Source organism: Prionailurus bengalensis, chromosome A1, assembly GCF_016509475.1.
Source record: "Prionailurus bengalensis isolate Pbe53 chromosome A1, Fcat_Pben_1.1_paternal_pri, whole genome shotgun sequence".
NCBI classification, from domain to species: domain Eukaryota; kingdom Metazoa; phylum Chordata; class Mammalia; order Carnivora; family Felidae; genus Prionailurus; species Prionailurus bengalensis.
In genome coordinates this window covers 202,623,817-202,634,411 of record NC_057343.1, presented here as the reverse complement: position 1 = coordinate 202,634,411, position 10,595 = coordinate 202,623,817, and the positions used below count along the sequence as shown (strand labels likewise).

The 10,595-nt window shown below is 39.3% G+C and overlaps 1 protein-coding gene across 1 annotated transcript; it reads left to right on the top strand.

Moving 5' to 3' along the window:
• The first annotated feature begins 1,404 nt into the window (after positions 1–1,404).
• Positions 1,405–6,901, top strand: LOC122480010 (1,2-dihydroxy-3-keto-5-methylthiopentene dioxygenase-like). The gene is given in 3 exon segments (XM_043573907.1): positions 1,405–1,518; positions 6,162–6,353; positions 6,440–6,901. Coding segments are annotated over 3 exon segments (768 nt in total).
• The last annotated feature ends 3,694 nt before the right edge of the window (positions 6,902–10,595 follow it).

Genomic DNA, 10,595 nt, shown 5'->3' with positions numbered 1-10,595 from the left:
ATCACACTCACATTCTTGACAAGCAAAGCTGAATTTTTGCTTGGTAATATGTTTCCTAGATAAATAAATGAGTTTGCCTGGGAATGCACAAGAGAATTATCATGCATGACTATTGCTGGGGAAGAGTTTACAATCTTGCTGAACTTAGAAAAAAATATATATATATACACACACAGAGACATAGAGAGCAAGAAAGTGCAAATCTAAATAATGTTGGAGACAGGTTTAATGAGGCTTGCCTCAACAGAGAGCTGCACTGTTAGAGAAGGGTCCGGAAAGCTGCAGCTGATGACATAGCTGTGTAGCCAACCCTGATGGCGTTACCAGCTTTGTACTCACAGGCTCAGTGTTGCTTTCGTTCCCAGCAGCCAGCACTCAGGTGTCTTTGTCAGAGGGAAGTTGGGAATACTTGTGCCTTTTTGTCCCTCCCTCTAACCAGGGACGTCACAACACTGTCTCCAGAGCTCCCTTGTGAGGCTGAGCCCAAGTGAGCCTCTGTGGGACTTCACATGGTGCCCATGCTTGCTCACTTCTCCTCCTGGATTGTACTTCCTCCTCCCCTACCTACTTTTCCCTGAACCACTGTAATAAATAAATCACTTTCACACGAATCCTCTTTTCTGGGTTTGCTTTTAGAAAGCTCAATCTAAGGCAGAGAAGTCTGAAACTTATCTGGGCCTTAAGTATGCTTCAGATTTGAGTGGGATGTTGAAGGTTTTGTCCCAGGGAGAGAGAATGTTGTGAGCAAAGGCATGGGAGGTACAAAATTGTTTATGTAGGTGTCGGGGATGGGGGGAGGCTTTCTGATAGCTAACTGTGGGTGGGATAAAGCCAAGGGGCATAATTTTGGCTAGGTAGGATAATAGGGCAGAATCAGATCAAGTAGGTCCTAAAGGGGTAAAAAAAAAACACAGAAATTTGAAATTGATGTGAAGGGAGTGGGAAGCCATTCTGAGTCCTAAATAGGAGAAGAACACGAGGAAAGCAGGCTTTTCGAATTGCATTTTTAAAAACATAGTTACAGATCCCCAGTTTCTGAGGGTGCTATGTGAAAATAAAAAGGTTCTCTGGTCAAATAACCTTTGAAAACATCTTCTACTTCTAGCACATTGATGATTACCAAATCACCATAAGCCTAGGAAAGCTGGGGTCAAGGATTAGTTTTGGATTTAAAAAAGAATAATCTTTCCCAGATTGAGGGCTACACTCTGGTGTAGTGCTTTTCAAAGGATGAGCCACTGCTGGTAAAGAATCCTCTTGTGCTTTACCAAGCGTTCCTAAACGCTCGCCCACTGAACACTGTGGGGGAGTCATTCTCACTATTACAGTGTAGGACTGGTTTTCCTGTAAACCTACTTTAGGGAATGCTGTTTTGGGAAGCTCAGTGAAAGCAGGAGAGACTGGATGGAGGCCAAGAGCTTTGTTACGGGCAAGACTAGACACGTGGCCAGAGAAATGGAAAGTAAAGTAAGAATTGGAGACCATCTAAAAAAGTCATTGAATATTGTGGATGGGGAGGTAGGAAGATTAAACAAACTTGAATTTTCCAGCCCCACCAATGGATCAGTCTTGCAGAACACATTCTCTCAGATTTCTGAGCTAGCTAATGGAAACATAGGTATCTCTAATAGAGGTACCAAATGGCTGATATCTAATGGAAAATAGGAAATTGGACAGCACCCTGAAGTGAAAACAATTTTTTAATTAAAAATTAAATGATTCAGTCCAACTGGCTATATTATCTAGCATCGTTTTAGCAATATTAAAAGGTAGTTTTATTGAATTTAAGCATTAAACCTTGACAAAATTGTTAAAAGCTTGTCTGTAGTTTCAGTTGTAAGCTCAAGTAACAAAAATAAGTTTTGATATCATTTTCTGGATAGGCTTGGCAGGGTTTTTTTCAAATGCTGATGAGCCAATGAAACAGCCACACATTCAATTAAAATGCAGATTTCAATCTCATGGGTCTAAGTAAGGTCTGAGATTTTGCATTTCCAACAAGATTCCAGGTTATGCAAGGTTGTGGTCCAAGGAACACACTCTGAGGGGCCAGAGGATCAAAGATAAAGTCCAGGGTATAATATAAATGCAGAGACTCTAAATTAGAATTACAACAGAGGGGCACCTGGGTGGCTCAGTGGGTTAAGCGTCCCACTCTTGGTTTCAGCTCAGGTCACATCTCAACATTCATGAAAGCAAACCCCACTTCGGGGCTCTGCACGGACAGTGAGGAGCCTGCTTCGAATTCTCTCTCTGCCCCTCCCCTGCTTGTGCTGTCTCTCTCTCTCAAAAATAGACATTAAAAAATTTTAGAATTACAATAAAAATCATTTCTACTTTGTCAGATATTTACTGCATTCTTTCAATGTTCCATTTGTTGATTCACTTTATTAATTTTATAACATGATATTCACTGCCAACTGAGGATATTAGAGAAGAATGAATGATAGGGAGACAAGATGTGGATAAAGGAAATTTAAATGAGATATAAATACCGTGGGAAGCTCAAGGGAAGATTAGTGGTATACTTTCAGAATGAGAGTTTGGTACAAGTGGGAGGTTCCCATGGCTAATTTACAAGTTATACGGGGAAAGGGAACATTTTATCAAGATATATTTTTAACATTTTTTTTTCATTCTGAGTTCTTTTAACTGTTAATTTTATACATGCTGTGGGCTGAGAAATATGAATTTCCTTTAATAGCAATGTTACCCAAAGCCAACCACACCAATTTTTAACAGAATCTTTCTGCTCTACTGTATTTTGTTATTTCAATAAACTTTATTCTCTGAGGAAGTTTCCAACTTCCTTCATTTTTGTATGTCAGTACCCTCTTGATTCTAAAAGCATGAGCCAATGTCGAAGAAAAAAGAGAATGAACATTCTTGTAATCATTTGTCTTCAGAACACGATGGCAAAAGAGAAATGGTTTTCATTGTTTTTCAGATGTATCTTTGTTACTCTGTGGAAACAAAAGCAAGGGGATTTAAATAATAAACCTCCTGGTGGTTCCTGAAATAGCAAGGATGAAAATATAAGCTCTACCCTTTTGTTCTTCATAAGATGGTCCTAGTGGCCATACCTGAATATTTTAACTCAGAGGTCCACCTTAAAATTAATAAGGGAGTAATAAAAAGAAAGGTTCATTTTTAAATCCTCATGTCATTACAGGATGTTATACATAAAACAAGTTCTCGTTTTACTTTTAAAATATGACTCTACCTTTATTAGATATGCAATGTATTTTTCAAGATTTATAGGTAAACTTTGTATTATATTATTAGCCAGCCATGGCTTCCTCTATGGATTAAAGAATTAAAATGTTAATGGGAAATTCATGGCTCAGGAATTAGAAAGCTTCCTTTTTCCTCTGAATGACTAAGTATATATTTGGCTCTTTTCAATATCATGACCCAGAAAATTCATTACATTTACATTAGCAAAGTGAGCTGTGTATATTAATTTTCTCAGTCTAGAAAAAAGGTAAGAAAACTAACAACTCTTGAGAGTCTCTAATGTCCCAAGTGCTATTGAAGGTGCTCTCATTTAGTTATCTCATAAAACAGCTGAAATGTAGGTGTCTAAATTAAAGATAGAGAAGTATAGACTATCTCCAAATAATCAGCATAAAACCACTGATAGAAAATCCTAGTTCAAGGAATGTAATTTATTGTGACAGTAAATAATTACTGTGCTCATCACAGGCAACTTCACAATTAAAGATCCAAGATACTGAAAAGGAAGTCCACACACAATGGGGGTCCACCATATACCCCCTTCTAAGACTAGATCATTGACAATGGGTCTGAGAATTTGGGGTTAAATGAAACCCTCACTTCCCTCTCAGAGCCTCCTGAACTTTATGCTTGTATTTCTTATATCCAATGGCAAAAGAAGAAGACACAGGACTCTGCCTTAGCTGGAATGTTTCGTTAACACTTGACTTGAGTTTGCAAACCCAGGTATTAATAAACAGTTCACGTGAGAACAGGTCAATCTGTAAGAATTGAGTTAATAAAGGAATTAATTAATACCTATGGAAAAATTTTAAAGTAGAGAAAGCTACCCAACTATTATGAAAATACATGGAAAACTGGACATGAGAGTACTTGAACAAAAATAAAACAAAGCAAATAAAAAGAAATAATTTAAAAATTGTATCTGGAATTTTAGGAGTCAAAACTTTTATGGCCAAAGAATCAATTCACACATATTTTTCCTGTTGCTTTCCATGGGGAATCATTACTATAAAAAAAAAATAGGGGAATTTTCAGACGGAATCCCTTCACATTGTTTTACTTCAGTCTTGAGCACTTACAGTTTTGTTTTATCTGGTTTATTAACAAATTTACATTGAAATGGTTAAATTATTTTTTACGTTTTACCAGACACAAGCACGCCAAAATGAGTTCAAAGTTTTTCATAATATGTTGTTTGCTGTAGCTATAGACGGGAGAGAAGAAAATATTTGTACTTACATTAAAATTTTCCCTTTTATGATTAGATTTTAAAATTTCTTTAAACTGTCTCTTAATTTGTGAATTATTCTGTGAAACATTACCTTATCCTCCACTAAATTTTTGTTGTTGTTGTTTCATTTAAAGTTTATTTACTTATTTTGAGAGGAGGGGATGGGCAGAGAGAAGGAGAGGTAGAGTCACAGCACAGAGCCTGGCGTGGGGTTTGATCACATGAACCATGAGATCATGACCTGAGCTGAAATCGAGGGTCAGATGCTTTAGTCACTGAGCCACCCAGGCATCCCTGGTCTCACTTTAATTGCTAAAGTTACCTTTATTTCAGATACAAAATTTCAAACTACGGTCAAAATTTGTTTCATGAAAGATGATATTTTCTAGCAATTCCAGAAAATACATTGAGATTTTGGGTGTATACACCCAAAAAAGCCCAACGTCCATAATTTTACATGTGATTAGGAAAAAGAAGGGCTGAAATAATACTACGGGAGTGTCACCAATGTACCACAGGAGATCCTGGGAAGCACCTGACGTCTATAATCTCATTTAATCCTCATTACAACACCATAAGGTGGATTCTATTATTATTTCAAGGAACCAATGATAAGAATTATTTTAGGGGCGCCTGGGTGGCGCAGTCGGTTAAGCGTCCGACTTCAGCCAGGTCACGATCTCGCGGTCCGTGAGTTCGAGCCCCGCGTCAGGCTCTGGGCTGATGGCTCGGAGCCTGGAGCCTGTTTCCGATTCTGTGTCTCCCTCTCTCTCTGCCCCTCCCCCGTTCATGCTCTGTCTCTCTCTGTCCCAAAAATAAATTAAAAAAAAAAAGTTGAAAAAAAAAAGAATTATTTTAGTTCACTTCTAAGAACAATATGTTTCTATAAACATTATACATTTTTATGTAAGAAGAAAAGCAACTTACAAAAGTGCAAAGAACAAGGCAAAATATCTCCAAGATCTCATCACACAGGGAAGAAGAAAAGGTATTAGTATTTGCTGAAAAAGATTTCAGATGTGTCTTTTTGCATGTGTATGAAAAGAAGGATATTGCTATACATTATGGCCACACAGATTAATAGACAAGCAATAAGATGACAGATGAATAGATAATATAGATTAACATACAGAATGCTGATAAATAACAGAACTCCAGCTGATGGGGGGTGGGGGTGCCTGGGTGGCTCAGCCGGTTGGACATCCAACTTTGGCTCAGGTCATGGTGTCCTGCTAGTTCCTGAGCCGGAGGCCCATGACGCGGCTCTGGGCTGACAGCTCACAGCCTGGAGCCCACTTCATATTCTGTATCTCCCTCTCTCTCTGCCCCTCCCCTGTTCATGCTCTGTCTCTCTCAAAAATAAATAAACGTTAAAAAAAAAATCCAGCCAGTGGTTTGAAAAATAATGTATTCTACTTTCTTCTCTTTTCCTATACATAATCAACCAAAGGCATTCGTGTATGATAGAGGTGGTGAGATTAGGATACCCCCAAAAAGTGCAAAGAAAAAGGAAGAGTTATTATTCAATACCTGATATTCACAACAGGATTTTAAGAAGAATGTAGGCTTGAAAGTCATACATCATGAAAGGGAAGAAGAGTGTTACATGTTTTCTTTTATCTTCCCTTTAGACCATCAAGAGCCAGTCTTGGAGACATAGCGCATAAAGTCTTTGGAATGTGACTTCCAGACAGGAAGAAGTCTTGGGCCACCCGCATGTTGCCGCCTCCAGCGGTGGAATCTCACTTGGCCTCTGCAACAGGATAAACCATGGGTTCTTGCTGGGCGCCTCCCACAGCTGCCGGCAGGCGTGGGGTCAGGGGGCCAGGCCCCTCGTGGTACAGACAGGTGCTCGTGGCGCCCCCGCCCGGCCACGGTGCAGGCCCGATTCGTGCACCAGTCTGCCCACTGCCGTGCGGAGGCCTGGTCCGCCTGCAGGAGCTGTGCCAGCTGGGAGTTCTTCACTAGAAGCTGGATGCTGACAAATATGAGAATGATCCAGAATTAGAAAAGATCCGAAAAGACGGAAACTACTCCTGGGCCGACATAACAACCATATGCAAAGACAAATGACCTCATCATGAAGAAAAGATGTTCTGTGAGGAGTATCTGCACCGGATGATGAGATCCTCTATGTACATCTTGGGCAGCAGTGGGTACCTTGATATGAGAGACGGAGAAGACAGGTGGGTCCGCGTTTTCCTGGTACAGGGAGACGTGAGAACTCTTCCTGCAGGGATTCATCACCACTTCACGCTGGAGGAAAAGAACTATGTGAAAGCCATGCGGCTGTTTGTGGGAGAACCGGCGTGGACCGCTTACAACCGGTCAGCTGACCTTTTTGAGACTTGGGGGCGGTACATACAAGTTTTGGCGCTGATAGCGGGAGGGGGGGCGCTCCTGGGGCCTAGCTCACCCCCATCCTTGTGAATGTCCTGAACACGATCATAACAGAGAACCTGTCCTTTCACCTTGCTTTTATATTGTAGACTTGGGGCTGGGAGGGCTTTGCTTTGCAAGGGTGTTCGATCAGAGAGTGTTTTAATGAAAGGAGCCTTACTCTCAAAGTGATTTTTACACGGAAGCCACTGTGGGAATGCAGACAAATCACATTCGTTTTACATATTTCAAGGTCAGAGGTCTGTGGCCCTGTGTTAGCACATGCATTCGATTTTTAACCCGAATGAGAGTCATCTCTCCGAATGTACGTGCCAAGCTGCTCCATCAGGACCTGGTTCTTCTAGTGCAAGCAGATGTCAGTCAATGCCACGCCTGCCTTGTAGCAAGGTCTCGTGGTACGTGACAGGCCTGGCCAGACAGAAGACACTTTTCTCCCAGAACTGGGTGGGGAATGCCGTAGGGGGGAGCTTTCGTATCAGTGGGGGATACTTGGAGTTTGGAGTTGCTTATGACACTTTCTTGCTCAAAATAAAGTAGCAGCCTTAATTTTATCCTCTGGCCTTGGAGTCCTTATATTCAGGTACGTTTTGGTTCATTAAAATCACCCTTTTTAGATCCTTAAAAAACGGGGGGTGGGGGGGTGGGTAAAAGATCCTTAACTATTGCACAAGTTTACAATTGCAATTACCTGACATGTACAAAGTTTTTTTCCCCCTTCAAAATTGTTTTCATTTTTATTATCATGTATATTTTACCCCATAGTTTTACATAACCATGATGTCTTTTAAAGTTTCTGTGTTTATATTATAAGACCTGTATTATAACTTACTCTTCTTACTAGTTAACAAAGCACACGAAGTAATTCACATAATAATGTTGGTTGCTTGGTTAATAATGCTTTGGGTCACTATAGAACTTTTATCTTTTTAAAACCTTTATGAATGCTTTTCCACAAAAATCTTTAACTACAAATGTAACAAATTTAAAACAAAATGAAATTCCCATCTAATGGAGAGAAAAAATTGAGTCACAAATAGTGACTCATCCTGCTGGTGGCTGGTTGGCAGCTAGGAACAAATTAGATCAGTTCTCCAAATCCCCAGCCCAGTATTATTTTCATTAAACATCCCTTTGAAGTTATCTCTGAACAAGTTTCTTCGCTTTAGGATCAAGGTAAAAAAAGATTAAGCTATCTCCTCATGGCAAGATCTATCCGAGCCAGTTTGGTCCTCCAGTTGTTGTGGCAAGTAAGCTCTTCAGTGAAGATATTGAAAGACTGTATATGACCAGCATTTCCAAACGAGATTCTGAACCACTTGTATTTTGTTCCTCCTTCTGATCGTCATCCATGGTAAATCTTGCCCATTCTTTCATTTTCTTCTGTCCAAGCCCCCAAACTGATACACGGAACTGACCTGGAAATACAAAGACATTTTCTGGTTACTGTGGCTTTGGGATAATCTATTCTCTGCCAACTTGGTCATTGCTCAGACAGTCAGTCCATCATAATTTTGTCCAATCCACTAATAAAAACTGGACATCAAAGAAAATCAACGTATTTGTATATTTTTAAGTGAGTAAGGAAATCCTTTTTAAAATATTCTTTCTGAGCCAACAATTAAAATGCTAAACAGTGCATAGATGTGGGAGATTAGATATGAAGAAACAGCTTGGGAGTTCATAAGCCTTAATTACACCAGACACGGATGCACTTCATACTTAAAACAAGGATGTTGTTTCTAAAGCTTCTCTTCTTTTAGTTTGTCTATAAAATTAAAAAGAAAAATGAGAAAAATGGAAGAGGCTCACATATTAAATACGAAATTCAGACTAAAAATTCAAAAATATGTAAAACATATGTAAAATGAAAACATCTTATAACATCTCAGAACTTAAGTTCAAACCACTATAAGATTCGATTTGTAGATTCTGTCTTTGCTCAACATATGTATGCATATATACACTCAAACTAATCACACGTTGGAAACAGAACCAATAAAAAATAAAACATGAGTTCAGAATCTCAAGAAAAAAAAAAAACACCTGACACACCTATTCTTGTAACACAATAAAATCCTTGAACTACTCCCTGCCAACAAATGCCTATGAAACAATGGGAGACACTTAAAGGAGGAAGAAGCTTAGGGTTAAAGTAACAAACAAGAAATGAAAAAATCTGTTGTAACTGTAGAGTGTGCTCCTTTGTCATTGTAGCACATTATAAACTTTAAAACAGTACTCAGACTGGTTTTATATACACTACTCTTGATTCCACCTCATGTTTTGCTGCATTTGAAAAAGGTTTTTCTACTTTAAACCTCTAAATATCAGGCTGAGGAAGCCTGACTTAAGAGCACTTATTAATAGCATTTCACGCCTATTTTATTACATTTAAACTGCCTTGAAATCATTGGAGTGTCTCAGCTAGGTTTCCCTTGAACTTATTACCTTCCTAAGGCACCCAGAGGTTTTTCCCAAAGGCAGTATCTTTTTCAAAAGTACCATCTTATGTCAGCTTATTAGCTATGATGGCCACTTCAATTGGTTGACAACATAAGGGGAACAGAGGTCTTGAGTGTACTGAAAAGTTTTTGAAGACTTAATAATTCTATGATATGGTTTTTGTAGTGTTTTGTTTTTTGACCTTTTTCTTGGTCTTCCATCCTCAGGATCTAAAAAGGCATTAGCCTAATGTCTAAAACTCTCCAGAAGTATTTAGATTTCCTTTTATGAACACTGGTAGAAGAAAGAAGATAGCCTCTCCTGGAGTGATAATGGGCAACTGTTCATCCACTCTACATTCTTCTGCTGGGGGCTGCTAGAGCATTTAACATCTTCACTCTGATTTCATTCAAGCCACTCAAAATAATAGGACATTTTCACTTCCACCACCACTCCAAAAACTTTAGAGGCCACATTACCACATGAAATTACTGGTTTGATTGATAGCATAAAGTTTGAAGATTTTCTCTAAATGTTTATACTTTCCTACTGCTCCATAATTTAAGATATTTAAAAGTGAGCTGTTCAGCTATTCTTAGGGCAAAAAACCATCTTCAGAACAAAAGTATCTATACATTTCTAGATCTGTAAATTTAAAGCTGGAAGTGACTATTTATACCGAGGTCAGATTTACTGAGATAAACAGATCACTCTGAGATTTTGAGTCCTGGCATCTGAGTTCCAGGCTAGTATTTCCAACTGTCTGCTAACCTTGAAACCCAGTTGCCCTGCAGCTTCTCAACCTCAACAAGCAAAAGCTTAACTTCGTCTTTTCCCACAGAAGTTACTCCAGGTCCAGTTGGGAAAAACAAAAATCTCAGTAGGTATTTTAACAGGAAGAATTTATTATAAATGAGTTACCAAGGTGTTGGATGATATAAGAGAGATGGTGACCAAAGGAGGCAACTTTTTGAGAAGAACCAAGGGAAGGGGCTTGTGTTGAGCTCACAGAACTCAGTAGTTTGTAGGAAGAATCCCGTGGATTCAAGGCTGTGAAGACAGGTGTTGGTGAACTGGAAGTGGGTGGGGGCTGGCCAAGAAGGGAGCCCCCTGAGGAGGTGCACTTGTAGGCTGCTCCTGGTATCTTTGAGGAGTCAGGATGAAACCGATTCTTGGAAGGCCAAAAAAACAAAACAAAACAAAAACAAAAAAACAAAACAAACAAACAAACAAACAAACCCCAGCTGGTGATGCAACCACAACCAACACTCCCCCTGCCAGG